The sequence below is a fragment of the Barbatula barbatula genome (genome assembly GCF_947034865.1).
Source record: "Barbatula barbatula genome assembly, chromosome: 19".
NCBI classification, from domain to species: domain Eukaryota; kingdom Metazoa; phylum Chordata; class Actinopteri; order Cypriniformes; family Nemacheilidae; genus Barbatula; species Barbatula barbatula.
The window spans coordinates 15,303,782-15,324,305 of NC_136782.1; the positions used below are offsets into that span (position 1 = coordinate 15,303,782).

The following is a 20,524-nucleotide window of genomic DNA, read 5'->3' on the forward strand; positions in this document are numbered from 1 at the left end:
GTTTTGAATAAGCCAGAATAGGACATCTGATACTGACATTGCAAGCATTATGCACAGCGAGCGCACAACCATGTAATAACGCGAAGTTTCAGATGTTTTGAACATTTGCTAGTTTTCTTTGCGCTCAGGAAATAGAGGGAAACATGATGAGAAATCTTTATGTACCGTATTCGCCTAGCGGTTCTCTGATTGGCTGTTCTCATCTCTAGCTCAGGAGGCAGCCAATGGGGAAGCTGGCTTGTTTGTGCGGAGCAATGGGTGCTAATATAAAATCAGGAATAAGCGATGTTGGGAATTAAATTGAACATAAACCAAAGAGTGAAATCGGCATCAGGTTATTTCATAACTTTCCTACGCCGAACGAGCCGAAGCGAAGATTGGGCGAAGGATTCGGATAAACAGGTATTTCTTATTCAAAAGGATGCTCTTTTGTAAGTTTACGTGGAAGGCTGTTGATCGTGTATTACCTCAAATAAACAAATGTTATGGAAGCAATCATTTATTTTATTTTTCAATTTACATACCATTGTTTAAGGATAAGGTTGTTGGTGTATTTGCTCGTTATACTTCCTTATAAGACACGAGCATCGCATATTTTCATCATTCTTAAATAACTGCTTAACTTTTTTTTAACCCGAGGCTTAGGAATCCGATATATTAGAGCTATATGCCGCAACTTTGTAATTGACATTTACCTTGCAAGATGCGATGCAAACGGTACTGTGAACGAAATATACAATGACTTTCGCATATAACATAACGTCCGATCGGATGCTTGCCATTGTTTTACCTGTTCATACTGTACACTCCGTGTTTGGCAGGTTTATATAATGAACAGGGAACAGCGTGTACATCAGCTTTCTTTAATATGAGGCTGAATTCACATTGTACTGGACTTGGTGGCTAAGTATAGCACAATAAGCCTATAACCAGAAAATGCAGTCATCGCGTCTGTTTATCAGCTCGCAGATCCCTTGTGAGCATGTTGTAGAAACTGAACAGCTGCGTTCTGCATGTATAAGGAAGGAGGAGTAAGAAGGGGGGCTGTACACAGTACACTGATCATGTCTGTCCAGTTCAGACCAGATTTAGGGCTGCTCATTTTCCGCAGGATACATCTTATCTTTGACACTTTAGACGGCACATGGAAATCAGGAAATTCAATTCAACGTTCAACAATGCGGCACTTCTACGTCCTATGCAAACTGTTGTGTGAAGCGACTGCGGCGTTTTGATTATGAACCCTACATGCATGATTTTGTATTTCATAAAGCAGCAGATGAAATGTCATTGTAAATCGTGAAAAAAATGTCCCCGTTGTCAAAAGATTTTTCTAAAAAAGATAATGTAACACAAAACGACTCGCGCCGCACTGGTTCGAACCGGCTGGATCTTGGTTTCACGTGGAGCTGCGCTCAGAAACTGTTCATCGGGGAACGAATCGGGGAGAACGGAACCGTTCGGCAGCCAATGGGACGACAGTGGGCGGGATTAGAGGAGGGCGAATGGGCGGGAATTCGCTGAACAACATGCGCTTTTGGCTCTCAGCTGGATTTTGTTTATGAGAGGTTCTTTAGAAAAGTGAGACAAAGGAAGTGTGTTTGAATGACGATTAAAACAAATAAACATTCGCCTTATTTTGTGAAAAAAGTCTGTGTAATGATGAGCAGTAATATTTATTCATATGTTAATATTAGATGTAGACTAATGTTTACATATGTATTGAGTATATGATATGGACTCATAATCAAATAATGTTATTTAGTATTCAGTATGAATTCATAGTTGTCCCTCTTAATATTCTCTTCTGTATGATCATTTTTACAGGATTTACCAAAGTTTAGGGGAATTTCCTTTATTTGACCGGATCTCCTTTAGTCATGGCTCCCTCACTGGCCACTGCCTTCTCCAGGCGCTGGTGGATGGCAATTACTGCGGTTATTGAAAGCCTGCTGTTCTCTGCTGTGCTTCTCGGATGGGGCTCGCTGCTCATTATGCTGAAATCAGAGGGCTTTTACTCCTACCTCTGCAGAGAGCCAGGTAAATACAGAGACCGAACAAAGATCGAAAATCTGTCTGGAAAATAAATCCACTATTGGCGTCAGATTGCATGTTGTGAATAATTACTTTAGAACATTAAAGACACGTTGTACATGGTCTGCATAATAAAAGTTTGGAATGAGCACCTATGCACCTTTTGAAATCGGTAATAAAGCTTTGTTTTCAGTTTCCTCTCGGTTGTTAATAGCCAAATGTTTGGCAACTTGAATCGAACTAAACCGTGACAAAACATGCCCTAAATGTTTCATGGAATCCCGATTTGACAAGTTGCCAAATTCGACCTGGAAAATCTCGCTTCCCAACAGAGGCTGCACTTGGTAACCTCAAAACCTCCAAAGCAACCTGGTTGTTAAATGTTATGATCTAACAACTGTGTGATATAAGACGCAGCGTTTAGAAGATTCTGGAACCGCTCACAGACTTGGTGGAGGAATACCCCATATAAATTAATCTTTGACTGTCACGGGCACGGCACCTTATTTGGAAACCCTCCTGCCTTGTGTTGCCATTAGCAAATACAAACAGCATCTACTGGATGCTTGGCATCATAACCGGGGCTTGGAAATTTTGGCAAGTGGGGTTCTAGATCATTGAAGCCCTCACAAACACATTTGATCTAGAGATAAACAGACCAGACAAGATCCATTTGCAAAGCTTACATAACATGTTGAGGTTACGGCAGCTGTATGTGCTCAACCAGATATCTTTATTTTAGCATTGTTTCAATTGAATCAAATAATTGGAAACATTTAAAAGATAGTGGTAATATTAAAAATATTTAATATTAGAAATATTAAGCTTCCTGTACATAACTATGAATGGACATTAATGAGCACATTCAATGATACATGCTACTTTTTTTAGGTGCATCACAGGCCTTTAGGCAATGTGTAATGAGCATGAAGGAAAGAAATAGACCACTTATCAAAGATGAATGTTAGAATTTTGTGAATTTATACGTGGGTCTGATTATATTTGTTTATTTGTTGTGCCTTAAAAGCACAGCCTTTGATATACCACTGTATATAACTAATAATTTACATGAGCATGATCGCTTGCCACGAATAAAAACATATTAGGATTATATTAGCGTTGCAGTGATAACTGCCCACTGCTCCGGGTGTGTGTGTGTTCACGACTTGCAGTGCGTGTGTTCACTACTCACTGGATGGGTCAAATGCAGAGGATTACCATTTCGGTAATGGGCCTCCATAACTGAAAAAGATGTCACTTTCAATCTTCACATTCATTTCATAAATCTTAATTTTCAATGTCACTTAACTGAGCAGGTTTAAAAAATAATTCAGGATATTTACGTCACTGAGAAAACATGAGAATCAGGTGTATGCAAAATACAAAAATCTAAAGTATTTCTTAAAAGCAGATTGTCTTGATTTTCCTGTTCAGTGTTTTTTTGTCTTAATTCAGAACCTACAATTATGTTGGGTCCTGTCATAGAGCTGCTGGGAATCTAATGCTAATGTTTTTCTAACAGATACTTGTTTACACTATTTTGAAGTGTATTTTTTTTGGAACGATTCAGCATGTCTTTGGGAAAACACATTTTCAAAGCACCCAAGAATCCGCCAGGCTCCTGTTATCTTATGACCCAGCCGACATTGGCACAGTGGCTACAAGTAAACATCAACGCAGTGATTTCAAGGGTACGTCTGTATGTCCTTCACCAACAGTTTTTGAGACTTTGTGGTTTACACAACAATGTGTGAAGCCTACAATCCAAACACATTCAAATATGTGTTCTCCTTGCAACTAACTAATAAACATTCAGTTGTTACTTGTACAGTGTTTTGGGCATTTATGCCACTTTTATTGATATGATAGTACAAAGATAAAGTACACAGTACACTTCTCCAGCAGTCTTTTACTTCTGCCCACGTCCCCATTTTAGCTTTTGTTTGCATCTAATCAGAGAATCAAGACTTTAGCCCAGATGTCTGATGACAATAGGATGATGTGGCTCAAGTGTTTGCCCAATGCAGATATGAGATTACAGCACCCTTTCCTCACCTCTTGGTCTACTTATTTGCCCTGGTCTCAGCTTTCCACATTATCAAGAGGCTGGTTCTCTTTATTCCGCAGGCATGAGGAAACAGAGATCAGGAAAATGCTTGTGTGGCTAAATGCTTGGCCTCCAAACCTCTGACAAAATTATGAAAACTTTGTTCTTCAGTCACGTATTGAATTGTCTTTCCATTCCTCTCTCACTTCTCCATATCTAGAGCATAGGGGGAATCTGTTCGGCCGGTGTTATAACCACACTAGTTGAACAGTGAGTTCTGCAACAGAGCTTTCACTCATCTGGTAAAGGAAATCTTTTGAAACCTGACAGAATCAAAGGAAAAATTGTTTTGCATTAAGGAAGTTCAGCCTGTTTTTTAACTTTTTAAAAGGAAAATGATGTACCCCAACTGTCTTCTTTTTTTATGTATGATCTTGGGTTAAACTAAGACATATTTTGTGTGAGATTCACCCAGCCTGATCTCAGAGAAATTCGTAGTTATAAGTTTGTATTTGTATGACGTGAGTCATACGATTATAAGAAAACAGCAACAATGAGGTCCACCACGAACTCCGCCTCTAAACCAAACCATTATTGGCCCTAATGCTATTCATATTAATGTCGGTATTTAACAGAAGATTGTATTAACTTTTGTATCTTGACATATATGCGAGTGAATCGGCTTCTGAAATAAATGTAGAAAATGTAGGGCGAGACTTGATTTCCCACATTGAGAACTGATTGGATCATTGGAAGATGGGCGTTTCTAACAAACTCCCCACCGGATTCACCATCGGCACCCTCCAATGCTGAAAGCACCATTCCTAGTGAACGGAAGTAATGAAAAGTCGTTTCGAGTGGGGGAGGAACTCCACAATTCTGATAAAAAAATGCACAGATAAGTCACTTATAAAGAAACGCTACAATATTCCATAAACAATATGATTTTGCAATTTTTACTTCATGCCATCTTTAAAATGTATGAATGAGATCAAATTCGCATTGGTAACGCATACAATTTGCTATGAGATTGTGTTGGATTTTCCTTTAAAACTGGGAAAATCCTGAATTAACATGAAAAAACTATTACTACTACATTTGCTTCATGAAGATTAGTAAAAACATAGTTTGTACAGTGTTACTTGAGCAAGCTTTGAAACCTGTCTGTATTGACTCAATAGCTCCTCTTCTATTACTCAGCAAAACATGTAAAGCTCTGCAGGTGTCTTCTCTCTAATAATCAATAAATGTCCTGTAACCCATTCCTTGTCATATGCTCAGGCCAGCCATGCTTCTCAAACATAACTCATTTGTTTGTTTACTTACATTTTAAAAGAAACAAAAAAGGCACCCTTACCCAATGGCACCACCCTGTCACGGTCACAACAGCTACCTCCATATGTCATAATCTGTACCCACCCCCATGTTCCCAGCTCAAAACAACCTACTCAAGAACACATTCAAAGGCTGTTGACTGATGTCTTTGAAGTTTCGAAAGAACCGTCGATAAACCACTTTCTTGTATCTTTCGAGAATCAAGATCCTGTCGAAGTGTGGCTGGCCTGGTCAAAATAACCGGGTCACCGGGGTAAAACAACAGGCTTAGATGTTAATAGAGCTGCTCGTGCCTTGGGTGTCGGTTTATCTTTTGTCCCTCCACACTCTCGCTATTTTTGCTTGTTGTTTACTATGCTGTCTGTTTATCTGACCTTTAACCCAGCTTCCTTACTGATCAGACTGGCTGGAGGGGCTGGTGTCCAGTCTGTCTCACAAGCTGTATACTGTTTCACTGCCTGGAGTGTTATAACTGGTTTCCTTGAAGTCAGAGCCCTGATTAGTTCATGGGGTTTGACTGGTATAGTTAATATAAGTAACAGAGACAACAAGTCCATATCAGTGATTTTCAAAATGGCTCCTGATATTTACATAGACCTAGCAGTTGACGTTTCCTTTCTTCGCAAATCTCCAGGTAACAGTACAGGGCAGAATGCATCTGACAATGAAAATAGTACAACAAGGCCGACAGATGAAGAGGAGTTCCTTCAGATGAAAGGCTGGCCCATCTGCAAAGAACAAGACGAGATGCTGAACCTGGCGTTCACCATCGGCTCCTTCCTCCTCAGCGCCATCACGCTGCCTCTCGGCATCATCATGGACAAATACGGCCCTCGCAAATTGCGTTTGCTCGGCAGGTTAGAGGAGCATTGAATTCCTCATACGCTTAATAAAAACATACTCTAAAGTGTATAGGCACTGCCTCTAAAATAACATAAAATCATCTCTTCGTAGTGCCTCCTTTGCTCTCTCCTGCATCCTGATTGCATATGGATCCAGCAATCCAAGAGGTACGTGAGCACATCTTTTCTAGACCACTGTTACTGTTAGGACCAGCCTGACCATGCTCACTTAGACCTCCTTGTCGTTTTCTTCTTCAGATCTCTCCATCCTGATCTTTTTCGCCCTGGCGCTGAATGGGTTTGGAGGCATGTGCATGACCTTCACCTCGCTCACGGTAAGCGCTCATGTCCGTCACAGGTGTGATGTCAAAGGTGATGTGGTTGGCGATGTGAAAGGCTCAGTGGGTGTGCCGTGTAATATTTTGGTGCAATCTCACGTCCCTGTCCCATGTCGCTGACCTCAATCTGGTTGAATAATGCAGCGGTGTTCTGCTCTAAAAGACACAAAACATCATCATTAATTCATCTTCAGAGAGTCTTTATTCATAGTGGCCAACCAGGATCGAGAAACAGCCTGGTTATGACGGGTGTCATTTGAATCTCCATTTACCAATATAAAAAAATACAATAAACCCATTCATACATAAGTGGTATGAATCTACAGAATGATTTTGCACTGATATTTGTTCCAGTTTCATTCGATAAAGTCCCACATTGTTAGTGTTAAAACTACCAAATCTTGTTGCAGTTCACTGGGTTCATATTGTGGTTGTAAACAGGAAGTAGTGCTCATTGGCAGTTCTTCTGTTCTGCTGCTCTGATGTCACAGAAAACCTTGCTAGCGTCGATAGTGTTTATTTTATTTAAGCACAGCCATTACCACAACTGTTTCCTTCACTTGTTGATGTTTTCTATATAAGGTTTTACCTTTACAACATGTTTCGGCCTGTCTGTCCAACCCTATGTGTTCTGGCTCCATCTGTAACAAACACTCAAATAGAGAGATAAAGAGACATAGAGAAAGACAGAAAGAGAGAGAGGACATTCGCACGCATAAGTGCACTGCGGAACAGTACAGACCGTTATCTCAGCTGTTGTACTCTTTTAACCTTTTTCTCAGCTGTTCTGTGTAACTGTGTGTTTTGCTCTGCTGTTTGACACAGCGAGAGGTTTGAACTTATGGTTCTTTCTGTTTGTCATCCGTCATGTAACTTTGCTGCAAAAGTCTGCCTGCAATCTCTCTCTCTCTCCTTCTCTCCATATGCATACTCAGCAGTTCACAGAACAACGGCGAAAAGTTGAGAGCCCTCAAGACACACCTTCAATATTTGTCCGGTTAACTGACTCAGCTCTTGCCTTCATGGCTGTGCTGTCCCCAACACCCCCCTCCCGCACACCACAAGCAGCATCTCTGATTCTGATTCACTGTCTGACCTCAATCACTCATCTGTCCATTTCTGCCTTTTTATCTCGGTCTCATGTTGTGCTCAGATTTGTAAATCTGCAATAAGAGGTCAACTGGTTCAATATGAATTCAAATATGTATCATCAAAAATAAATGGGGTTCATTTTATAGGTAATATGTTGAATAGTAAGTACTTTTGTTTTATTTCACATTAAAATATATTTTCTTGAGGTGCAAAATTGCGTAAGATAATATGACTTGTTTACAGAGAATATATTGAAAATTGAAGTTATTTTTACCCCATTGGCACTTTTTATGTTTGAACCACAAACTAATTCAATTTTGACGTTACGTAAATACTGATTAAAAATGATTTATGCAGTGAATTCTTCCAAGACTAATCTATGCCATGCAATCCACTTTTTTTACTAAATGCCACCACTCCGAGAGAATAGACAAAGTTAGCAATTCTATAAAACGTAATTGAAAACACAGTTAGATCCATTGAGCCATTAAAGCTGCTATCATGTTCCTCCATTATGCCTGTATCCTCTTTCTCTGTCTCTCTTTCCTTCTCTCTCTTTGATGCACTAATGCTTTCTTTCCATTTGTGCTTTCAATCCGTTAATATCTTTAGGATGCTGAGTCACACAAAGAACGCTATAATGCAGATTATGATGGCAGAGACAGAGTTTAGCCAGTAATCAGGCATGTTATCTTTATCAGAGAGATGCTTTCTCTAGCCATTCACACTGCTGTGTGTTTTCAAGGTCATTTAAATGCAATCCATTCTCTGGCTCATTTTATGACTGAACACTTATGTGCGTCAGGCAGGGTATGCACGTTGTTTGGATATACTGATATGAAGACACCAGCAGTTCATGATCCTCTGGTAACCATATTTGGAGTTTGCAGTGTCAGGATCTGTCCAGCCTCGGCTAGCTTTGAGCGACTTTCACTTCTGTTTCCTCATGTTCATTTCCTCTTCCCCAATTGTTATCCTCTTCAGACTCACATCTCCACAGACACACAGCAGTGATTCAGTGTTTCCTCACTGGAAAAATTATTTGACAGCTTTCTGTGCTCATATATTTCACGAGATAGCATGAGTAAGCAACACATTTCTAATAATGATGGGATGATTCTTCATATTTGTCTTTATTTATTTGTTTCCCCACTATTCCTTATTGACCAAGATCCAGACATTACCACGTTTATCAGTCTATCACTATTTGTCACCGACCTTTAACATTTTTTGCACAAACAGACGTGTTATAGGGGAAACTCTATTACTCAGAGGTTTCTCTATCATCGTTCTCAAGTCCAAAGTGTCATTTTTGAAGGATCCACTGACATAAATGCAATATAATATTCATAACTATGTATATGTGTATAAAGACCTTACATAATGAAGCATTTTGGTTTTATTACCTTAGAATGAGCTGTTTCTATCTACTTACACTGTGGGTCCCCTTACATGTCATTCACTGTTATTTCTACATTAGCCCTAAACAGACAAACTGTTCTTCAGAGCGATTCGTGAATACGTTATCCCTTACAGCTAAGAAGTGAAAACGTGACGACATCTTAGTGCTGTGTCAGCCACTGTAGGGCTTCAAAAGGGAGGGGTGGAGTGACCCGTTGGTTGCTAATCAAGACCTTACCGCTAGATGTCACTAAATTTAATATACTGGCCCTTAAAGTTTGGGCTGTAAAATGAATGTAGATTGTGGGTAAAATAATCAGCATTTGGGGCAAATGTTTGAGTTCAAATTGAAATCCTCAGTAGTATGGATTTAAGATTAAAGATTTGGAAACCTTGTTTAGTTATTGGTGTTGTTGAGATTTCTTCCAAAACTTGAATCGAGAGATTTATTGATTCTTGGAAACTTGATTTATGAGAATTTTCTTTGGGATATTTTTTTTGCATAAAAATTGTCTCTCAGTGACGTCTAAAATAAATAATTAAGATGTTTTTCAAGGATAAACGAAATGTATTGAATGAGTATATCTGTGAAAAAGCATGTGTCATGTGACCTCGGCCAGTCTGCTGACTGAAGAACACAATGTTGTTTAAACAAAATCTGTACGTCCTGTTACTCAGTTCTGTGAAAGAGCCATTAATCTCCCGTCTGCCCTGTCTGACAGCCCATCATGTGGAGCTGTGCTCTACCTCTGTATCTCTTCCACACTCCATTAGCCAAAGTTCTTCCCGGGGCTCTTCAGCCACATGCTTCTGAATGTGGGAGTTATTGTGTGGGTCTTCAGGGATGTTTTGTTTCTGAAATGAACTTTGCTCCAATTAGAAGCAGTGAATGACGTCTGGGTTGCCTTCCAGGAGAGAGCCTTCTTTCATTTCTGTCTGTAATAGGCTTTTGTGTTGTGAGAAACCGAGATGTTCATAGGATTCTTGGAAAATCAGTGTTCTCGGTTTGGGTTTGATTTATGGAGGAAATGCAATACGGAGGCACTCTCAGCTGTCGCAGCATAAAAGTGGGATTTGTTAATGTAGGAAAAGGAAAATACCACAATAAGTCTCTTAAGTGTTACGTTTTTTTTTTGTTTCAATGAGCTCCAGTGTCAGAAAAAAACATTTATGAAAAATAAAACTTATACATTTTCAACCAGTCTATTTATGTTTATGTTTATACTTGTGCTACCTGTACAACTGTTTGGCCTGTGCTACAAAACTTCAAACCTCTGTAGCACCAGTGCAATGTGCAAAAAACGTAATGTACAGCCTGTATCAATTCAAATCGTGGATCGAGATTCTTTGTTATGAAGATCGTGATATGCTTTTTTTGGAAGATCGCCCAGCCCTAGGTCATATGATACTGCAGGCGTGTGACGGAAATGTAACGCCTCTTACCATATTTGGAACGTCAGGTTCCAAAGCGATTGTACTGACAGGTACCCCACCTTACTTTTGTATATATTTGGGTGGTCTTAGTCAAATCATACCTCGAACTGACGTATCTTTTGGGGGGGGGTTACACGAGGCGTTTCAGGCAGGGTGAACATTCGCTTTTTGGTGGAATGCATCTTTTTTCCGACACTTTAATGTTTGCAATTTTACGTGTCTAATACATGTGTGGGCAACTTATAACACACCAAAGACACCGAAAAACACGTATTCGCACCATATGATCCCGTTAAATAAATGCATGCATTTTTACATAAAATGATAACAATGGAAATTTAAGATAAAAAACAACAACAAAACATTAATGAACATTCAAAAAACACCATTGTACTCTTTGAAACTATAGCTGCTTTCTTTTATCCTCTTAGATTGTCTGTTATTTCCTATCTTTTGGGTTGTCTTGCTTCCGTTGAGACTCTCTGTGTCTTCTGACAGTTGTTTACTCTGTCAGTATAGTTGAGAACAGCTTGTGCTGTGCTCCTCCGCCCCACTGAAGGAAAACGACATTACGCAAGCTCATCCAATGTCCCTTACACTTTCTCTCGCTGCTAAAAATATTCATGGCATGCAACTGACTTTAAAAATGACCCCCCCAACCTACATGTTGCTCCCACCAGAGAATGTCACTGTACCCTGATATAATGTTTGCTTTCATACCCTCCATTACATCTGATGGGTCATGTTACAGCGTTTGTGTTTGTTTATGAGACATTCTGTTCAAAGTTTAAAGGAATGGGTTGTGAAATGTACTGCTAAAGCGAATACATTCATACTGTAAGTCGCATTAAATATTGTTTTTATTATCTTCCTTAGCTTCCCAACATGTTTGGTGATCTCCGATCGACTTTTATTGCACTCATGATTGGCTCGTACGCCTCATCAGCAGTCACCTTCCCAGGAATAAAGGTAAAGATTTGCCCTGTGTTAGACTTTAGGCTGAATTAAAATCGGAGATATTGATAACTGATTGTTTTGACAGGTGATCTATGATCTTGATGTTGACTTTATTACCATTCTGCTGGTGTGGGCTGGCTGTGCCGGTCTGGTCTTCATCAATTGCTTCTTCAACTGGCCGCTTGAACCCTTTCCTGGACCAGAGGACATGGATTACACGTATGTACAGTAATTCTGTGTTTCTGCATACAGGTTCTGAGACCTTTGGGCAGCTGTGTAATGTCTTTATGTTGCTTTGTTATCTAGAAAATAATCAGAATATGTCTATATACTTTGAGAATGAGGTTTTGTTATGATGCACCTTAATTCACCTTATTGTCCATTTTTCACATCGCCCCTCCAACAGCGTGAAGCTCAAGTTCAGCTGGCTGGGCTTTGACCACAAGATCACAGGGAAACAGTTCTACAGGCAGGTGACCACAGTGGGTCGGAGGTTGAGTGTGGGCAATTCCATGAAAAACCATCCTAAACAGCTGGCTACCCAGGAGGGCAATAAACTCTGCCTTTCCACCCTTGATCTAGAGGTCCAGTCCAAACCAGAAGGGGAATGTGAGTGTCGTACTGTCCTTTTTTACATTAAACATACAATATTACGAACCTTCTAAAGAGTGAAAGGTCACAGATTTATATTCAGGACAAAATCAATAAAATTAAGGTAAAGATCATGCAATAAGTATTGTTTTACATTCTGAAGTTTATCATTCTGAATAGCAGTGATAATGGAGGATTGCAGGGTCATGAGTTCAGTTCCCAGGAAATGCACAAACTGAAAACCTTGAATGCAAATGATAACAGGTGTACCGTACAGCAACACATTAAATCATATTTGAAGAGAGTGACCTGTAGTTTTATTGTGGCAGTTTTATTATCTGGCTGGGAAATTGTCCTATTGTAGGTGGAATTCAATGCAGGCAGCATGATTCTGCTCTGTTTAATATCCGTGTCATGATTCCGCTATCATGTCATGTTTATTCTTGGTCTTGCAGCGGAGTCATGGCATAGCCTTAGGTTTTGTGTGAGAAAGACTTTGTTTAGATTTTGACTTGCCATGTGCTTTCTCGTGTCCCGTCGGTGTTCCCCGCCCTTTTGTCTCGTTAGCCTTCCCATTAGTGTTTCATTACCTTCACCTGCCCCTTAGTAATTATCCTGTGTTTGTTCCCCTTTAAAACATCCTCGTGTTCATTGTCCTGTGCTCGTTCGTTGTACTTGTTACCCCGTCCTAGAAGCTTTGTCCTGACAGATGCGGTTAAGTATATTTAGTCTTTGTGAGTGTTCGTTCTAGTCTTAGTGTTTTATAGTTGAGTGTTTAGTTTTTCAGTATATCGTGTTCGTTATTGTGAACTCTGTTTTGTTACCCCCTCGTGGGTTTTTGTTTTCTGTTATTATTAAAGTCTGTTTGTTAACCCCTTCATCCCTGCTGCCTGCAATTGGGTTCTTCCACCACGCCTTCCGTGACAATCCGTTCCAGGTTCATTTAGCACTGTGATACCGAACCAGACAGTTGTGTTCTAAAGATAATCTGATTATCGGTTTGGGATGGATTAGAACATTGAACGTCATCCGTAGTTTATTGAGGTGCTTGTACACAGTATACTGATTTCCTCAAATCTCAGACCACATCGAAAAGATATGATTTTAACGAAGACATAAACCTAAAGGATCAAATCATGCTGGGAAAATATCAGTATTTGTACAAACCTGTGGCACTTTAAATGCACGTTGTCATGACAGACACCCCAAATATTAAGATGACTAATATTACGATTTTTCATATAAAAATTTACATTTTTATATCGAAAATAAAAAAACTGAAACGTCACTAGTGGCCTCAGACTTTCGTACCCGTGATGTTCAGGTTCTGTTTAAATGAGAGAATTATGCAAGTGCCAATACTGTTTTGGAGGGACTGCAAAGTCATTGTTCTTTAAAAGGTCCAGTGTGTAATTTTTTGGAGGATCTATTGACAGAAATGCAATAAAATATACATAACTATGTCTTCAGAGGTGTATAAAGACCTTACATAATGAAGCATTATGTTTTTATTGCCTTAGAATAAGCTATTTCTATTAACATACACTTTGTGTCCCCATTCATTGAATTCTCCATGTTGTTTTTACAGTAGCCCTAAATGGACAAACTGCTTTAGACAGCGTGTTTCGTAAATACATTATCTCCTTCAGCAAAGAAGCGAAAACGTGACGAGATCTTAGTCTTGGGTCAGCCTCCGTAGTGCTTCCAAAGGGAGGGGTGGAGTGAGCTGTTGGTTGCAATTCACAACCTCACCCCTAGATGCCGTTAAATTTCATACACTGGACCTTTAAATTCAAGAGACTTAAATAATCATGCATGTTTTGGAAAGAACAGTGCCAATGTACAAAATCATCCCCCTCACTGCGCACCCCAGGCATCCAGACATGCAGGGAATATACAGTCTGACACAAGAGTGTCTTAATGAACTATACTAATGAAAAAAATCCCCATTAATGTGCTTGGAGATTCCTTCATTAGCTTTAGTCAGCAGGGATGCCTCGGTTCTGAAGTCTGGAGTTTTGTGTCCAGTAAAGGCTTTGAGTCCACGTATGGCCTCTGTACAATCACACATGCTGTTTGCACTTTGCCTCTAGTAACCCAAATCTGTGCCAAGCAATTATTCCAAATTCAACTCAAACATGTCAGAATAATGATGGGGGGCTTTGCTTCCCACTAGCCTTTTTTAGGGTTCCGTCACTCTCAGTGGGGTCTCCCCATCATCCTCTTTTATAGCCAATGAACCGTGCAATCAGATCAGACCGTGTTCCTAAAAGACCCGCGGCACCGGTGTACATCCGTAGCTTAAAACAGTCGGAGCAAAAGAGGTGACCCTGGAGGGGCGGAAAGCACTGTGGGGCAGCTTTAGAGACGCAGCTGGAGTTGAAGCGGTGTGTTGTGGGAGGTTTTTGAGAAAGAAAGATTGTTGCTCATCTCTTCTAACGGTCTAACAGAGTGCTAATGCCTTTACCACTACATGCTCCCATTACCATAGTAATGTCAAGTGGTTTGAATAAAATGTCAGAAAAATTAGATCATGTTTTTATAAGGATGTCAGGTGTATTGAGGTCAGATTCCTGAAGTGCCAGGTAATAAACACTGAGTACAGCTGTAATGTTCACCATAAAGACCTTTCCAGTGCTGGTTGGTGGACGGCTGTGTGTATTTACAGCATCGGGATTAGTGGATCATTAACAAATCCAGACCCCCAGGCTTCACTATGCCAAGTATTGACTCAATGCCTTGCCATTCAAGCATGTGTAGAATTATTTTCCATTTGAACAGGACCCGGTGCTTAAGTGCTGTTGCCCATGCAGGTGTTTTAAGGATGTGGGTTTGCAGTGATTTTCCATGAAAGACTATAAAGCACTTTTTAGTGGGAAGCAGTTATTTTAAGGATAGTTCACTCATCATCATGTATTCGCCCTCATGTCAGTCCAAACCTTTATGACTTTCTTCTGCAGAACCCAAGATATTGGAAGATTGGAAGAATGTTGGTAACCGAAGAATATTGGCCCCATTTGTTTCCATTGTATGGACACAAAACCATTTAGACATTTCTTGAAATATCTTAATTTGTGTTCCACTAAAGAATGAGTCATATACAGGTTTTGATGGTCCAAGAGGGTGAATAAATAATGACAGAAACTTTTAATTTGGGCGAACAGCCGTTAAAACAGCTGTTTGCATTCACGCCCATTCAATGACAAAATCAATTGTGAAATTTAATTGAACAGGTGCACCCATTAAAAAAGGCCCCACCCATATGACAAATACTGTTTAATGTAATGTTCTATTTGTGTCTCTCTTCAGCCCAGTCCTTCATGAAGAGCATCTTCAGCCCCATATTCATGCTCAGCCTCATCACAATGTGCGTGACTCAGCTCAGACTCATCTTCTACATGGGGGCAATGAACAATATCCTAGAGTCTCTTGCTGGTGGAGACCTAAACAAAGGTGTGTACTGATGCTTCACTCAACATTTCTGTATGTACGGTACTGTATAGGTGGGCGTACAGGTTGTTAAACTGTTTTGAAAAGATTTGCGAAATGCCACCAAACAGGAAGACTAAGGGCTTGGAGCTTGAAAATACACTGCAATTGTCTTTTGCTGTGTTGCTTATTGTCACCTATAGAATTCCTCTAACAGACTTGCTTATAAACGGTTTCAGCGGCAACAACATACACGTTCTGTGGCCCAAAATGTATTTCTGGTAGAATCAATAACTGTCGAGTAGCTTAAATTGAATTGCATAGAATTAATATACAATAAAATATTCAGATACATTTTATATAAAATAAACAGTTATATTATAAGCAAACACAGACCGGAAGTTATCGTCGGGCCAGGCTCGTGCGTCCGATGAAACTGTCTATAATAACTCTATATGATGTCAAACATTGTGTTTGGCTGCCTTACTTAATCATTTGCCTCCTGTCTGTTTTTCCTGCTGCTTGGTGTCTTTTTCAGTGGAGAGGATGGAAATGGGTAAGACCGTTGGCAAAATAAGATGCATTCTTGTCTCCTCTTTCACCTTCACTTGACATTGATTCTTGTTGTCGTGTAAAAGCACGAGCCGAGCACTGTGTGCCCTGAGATTGCGTGATGCATCAAAGTCAGCGCACAGCATCATATCCATCTAATAATTCACCCGTCCACCTCTGCTTGGAATCTTGTCAAAACGATGTTTAAACTCGACTTTCTTATTTTTCTTTCAGTGAGCACGTACACATCTATCTTCGGGGTGCTGCAGTTACTCTGCCTCATGACGGCCCCTGTGATCGGTTGCATTATGGACTGGAAGCTCAAAGAGTGCGAGGAGGGAAATGAGAAACAAGTGGCGAAGTGAGTCCCATCATAAGCTTTCTGCCGCCTGATACATCATGTTGGCACTTAGCGCAAAACAATCCACCCTGTAATTATTATCTGATGATCAGCCTGATGTGGCGTTATATCATGGTGATGCGATCATGACTCATTCTTTAGGGATCCTGCCCAGCCAAAGACACGTGACAAACAGATCCAGAAGATCACCAATGCCACCCGTGCGTTCATCTTTACTAACCTGCTGATGGTCGGCTTCGGGGTGACCTGCCTGGTGCCCAACCTTCCTCTACAGGTAACTTAGAGCTATCCGCAGAACCACATTCTGCCCAATGGGGAAGAAAGTGGTGCATGCAAAGTCGCTCACATGTTACTGCAGATGGGATTTTGAGCGGTAGCGCAGCAGTGCCTCCCTGTGGTACGATCACAACATTATTTCAAAGCCAGTTATTCATTATTTATTAATTACAAAGAGCATATAGTCTAGAAAAACATGTTATGCTTCAGTAAAACGGTATAATAGTGCATTTCTTGTTTTCCTTCTAGATTTTGTCATTTGTGCTGCACACCATCGTGAGAGGGTTTATTCACTCCGCAGTTGGAGGATTGTACGCTGCAGTGTAAGTGTAATGTATTATTTATCTATGTTTGGAGTTTTAATATTTGGTGTCGTTTTGAATCAGGATTAAAGAAACTTGTTCTTTACGGGCGCAGATACCCCTCCTCTCAGTTTGGCAGTCTGACGGGAATGCAGTCTCTGATTAGTGCCCTTTTCGCATTACTGCAGCAGCCTCTGTTCATGGCCATGATGGGACCGCTGGATGGAGATCCTCTTTGGGTGAGCAGACACACATGCACGTACGCACGCACACACACACACACGGGTTCGATTGAAATGTGTTTGTAATTTTCAGTAGTTCACCCCGAAATGACAAAGGCTGTTTACGTGTTCCAAACCAGCATGGCTTTCTTTCTTCCATGGAACACAAAGTAGACATTTATTTTTGTATTCATCCATGCAGCGAAAGCCTATAGTGACCAGGGGCTGTCAAGCTTCAATGAGCACAAAATGTTCCATTTAGTGTGCTTTTCTGTAGTCTAATGATAGCTTTGCATGATCAAAAGATAAACATTTAAGTCACATGGTTGTGGAACAACATCAAAGTAAATGACAATAAATTGTACATTACTGGCCAAAATTGATGTTGACATCTTCGCTCTTTATTGAAATATATTATTAAAGATGTTGTGTTCATGTTGCATTCATGTGTTCGCAGTATAAACTAAAGAAAAATAAAGCTTAGCAAAAAATGACACACAACACAAAGTTATAATGACATTCTCTGATTTGTATATATATTATAATTTGATTTGTTTAAATATGAGATAAAAAAATATTATTTAAATTGTATTTATATTTTCAAACAATAGAACTTATAAAATAATTATATATCTGGATGTATTTTTATTTAATTAATTATTTCTATTAATTATTTTTATTTTCAAACAATAGAACTCAATAGTTTTTTGGCTATTCTGCACCATGCATCTCGTATTTTAATCTACCCTGAGGGAGCAATAAAGCAAATATTTTACAATATGCCCCTCCGGAGATCATATTTGGTCACAGTACTTATACATTCTATGTGTCTTTTTGGGTAGGTGAACGTGGGGTTACTGGTCTTGAGCATGCTGGGATTCTGCCTGCCCAGCTATCTTCTGTGCTACAGCAGGCACCTGCGCAGACAGAAGAAGGAACGTGAAGAAGACCCCAAGATCTACGTCCAGATCAACAACAGTGCCAACCCAGAGGCCTTCGTCTGAATCTGACGCGCAGACAACAGCCGTCCGCTACAGAGACTAGGAGGGAAGAAGGGGGAGAGGACATCATGTCACTAGAGGAGTGAGAATATCTCCCTGTTTCCTCTATCCGACTCCAATCACAACACTTGCATTGACACACACACGTTCAACAGGCACAGTAACAGCCAAAGCAACCCCGTGTTTCACAACGTGCCACAAACACATACTTCCTAGAAATGGATTGAAGTAACACTGTGAAGGGCAAGAAAGAAATGCCCTCTTCTATCTCATGCAGACGGCACACCAATGATAAAACAATGCCCTTGTGTTGAAAAAGAAAAGGATAACATCTTGACTTGATGTACTGCCTGACGAAAAAAGGGGGGATATTGCCCTTTTCAAACCCATATCTAAGATAGACTGATATTCATTCAGTATGAGGACTCACAAAGCACCTGAAATGAAAGATGTATTTCATGTATTTCTGTCAGACAAGCTCAACACAAATAGGTGCAAACCCCAGCAGACAGTGGCAAGGGTCCGTAAGGATTAGAGCAACCTTCAAGCAGAAAGATTCTGCACATTTTCTGTTTAAAGTGTAGAGGGCTGTGTTAACATTTTTGGGAAGGTCATAGAGGGACCTTAGTAGACCCCTACATCACAGATCCCAAACAGATTTCCTGGTTGTCTTATTGCATGTGTGCAGTATGCGATGAGAGACTGCCCCATAGACACAGATTCATTGATGTGAATGCCTGAACGCCAGATTTCACATCTTAATCTCATATACCAGCATGGGCATGAACCTGCATCTTTTTCGGAATTGGGCTGCCTTTCAAAACATGGCACCGGAGGCTAAAAATAAACACAATTGTGCTTTGAGATTTTTGCTATCTTTTGCTATGGCATGTGACATTTGATTCAGTAGAGATATTGTACATGTCAGTCCATCAGAACGATGCAGAAGTCCTATGGGTCTAGATAAAGACTGGATTTGGGATACGCCTCACATTTAGTTTGCAAGTGACTGAGCTTCACCAGCACTGGATCATACCATTTACCCGAAATTGTTTCCTATTCTACTTACCTGAGCTTCACTTGGTTAACACAAAACTGTGTGCGTATATCATTGTGTGACTTTCTTTGTTTCAATTCAAACGATCAGGGTATTCCTTTAAAATAATAATTCACTTCAGATCCCTTCGAGAAGTAGGGAAAGAGATTGGGGTAAATCATAAATGCCATTTTGTTATTTATCTTGAACAACAGTAAACATGGGTTGACAGTTATCGAGGTGCTTACGTTTGCCATTACAGTGTTTTTGTTTCAACCTCATACATACACAGAACAGTATGTTAGCCATACAACGTATGTGAATGTTGTGTGTGTTCTCAATAGTTCTGGTGGGATTACAGTTTATTTAAGGTCCTTAAACATCAGGAAAACAAGGGTTTTCTGTATTGCTCAAGGCAAGCAGCGGCTGTTTCTTGCCCCTGTACTCTAGAAATTTGTAGAACTGGAATTTAATTGAAAAAGGGAGATTTTTGAGAAATGCTTGATAACAATCTCTTTGGCTGATCCACATTCTTGTGGCTGACTATAGATATTTGCAGTCAGTATTGTGTACATCACAAAATATTTTAGCAAATTCATTTTATGGAAACAAAGAGCATTCTGATAAAGTTTAAATTCGGAGGCATACCGATATCTTCTTTCTTGTATATACAAGCACCTACAAACGCACAGTTGCTATTGTCGCCATCAAGAGGAACATCTAATGACCTCTTAATTTTTTGTCACAGTTTCAGTTTGCGTGTATATGTTGAAGCTGAAGCTTGGTGTGTCCTGGATGGACTTCATTAGCTTAAACATGACTATATTGCAAGTGAATACCACTCAGATGCAGTACTGTATTACACATACTGAATGTTAGAGCAAAATTCTCCCGAATGAGAGAAGTAGCACCTTTTTTTCTCACTGCCATACCTTAAATTTTCATTCTTTTCAATACAATCATGATTTTTTGCTTTTATACCCCATTGTATGTTTATTATTGACGACACTGTCTATACAGAGATGAGAGGGAGAGTGCAGGAGTCTGATGCAAAGATCAGATGAAACGCAAATGTTTCTCACTGAATTGTATTGTATCACTTAGTGTATACTGTTGTTTACTATTTTGTAGATTTTTCTTTTTATATGTTGTGTTTTCTTGTTACGTGTATATTGTTTTTCACTTCCGTGAGTGTTTTTATATTGTATTTCGTTTTTGGGTTACTTTTATCATTCTATATACTTTTTTAATTTTGAATAATTATTCCAATAATTG

General features: G+C 39.8%; 1 protein-coding gene across 3 annotated transcripts; it reads left to right on the top strand.

The window, feature by feature from the left end:
• Positions 1 to 19,039, top strand: slc43a2a (solute carrier family 43 member 2a). 3 transcript variants are annotated; one of them, XM_079482130.1, is made up of 15 exons: positions 215 to 402; positions 1,828 to 2,040; positions 3,605 to 3,725; positions 6,051 to 6,273; positions 6,371 to 6,426; positions 6,517 to 6,593; positions 11,400 to 11,492; positions 11,566 to 11,699; positions 11,887 to 12,089; positions 15,381 to 15,524; positions 16,287 to 16,413; positions 16,555 to 16,687; positions 16,939 to 17,012; positions 17,107 to 17,230; positions 18,055 to 19,039. In XM_079482130.1, the coding sequence occupies exons 4-15, from the start codon at positions 6,128 to 6,130 to the stop codon at positions 18,214 to 18,216; spliced, it is 1,473 nt and encodes a 490-aa protein (XP_079338256.1). In that variant the 5' UTR covers positions 215 to 402; positions 1,828 to 2,040; positions 3,605 to 3,725; positions 6,051 to 6,127; the 3' UTR covers positions 18,217 to 19,039. The 3 variants fall into 3 exon arrangements, with proteins under 3 accessions (XP_079338255.1, XP_079338256.1, XP_079338254.1); XM_079482129.1 differs by lacking the exon at positions 3,605 to 3,725 and having other exon boundaries at positions 1 to 402; XM_079482128.1 differs by lacking the exons at positions 215 to 402; positions 1,828 to 2,040; positions 3,605 to 3,725 and having other exon boundaries at positions 5,628 to 6,273.
• The last annotated feature ends 1,485 nt before the right edge of the window (positions 19,040 to 20,524 follow it).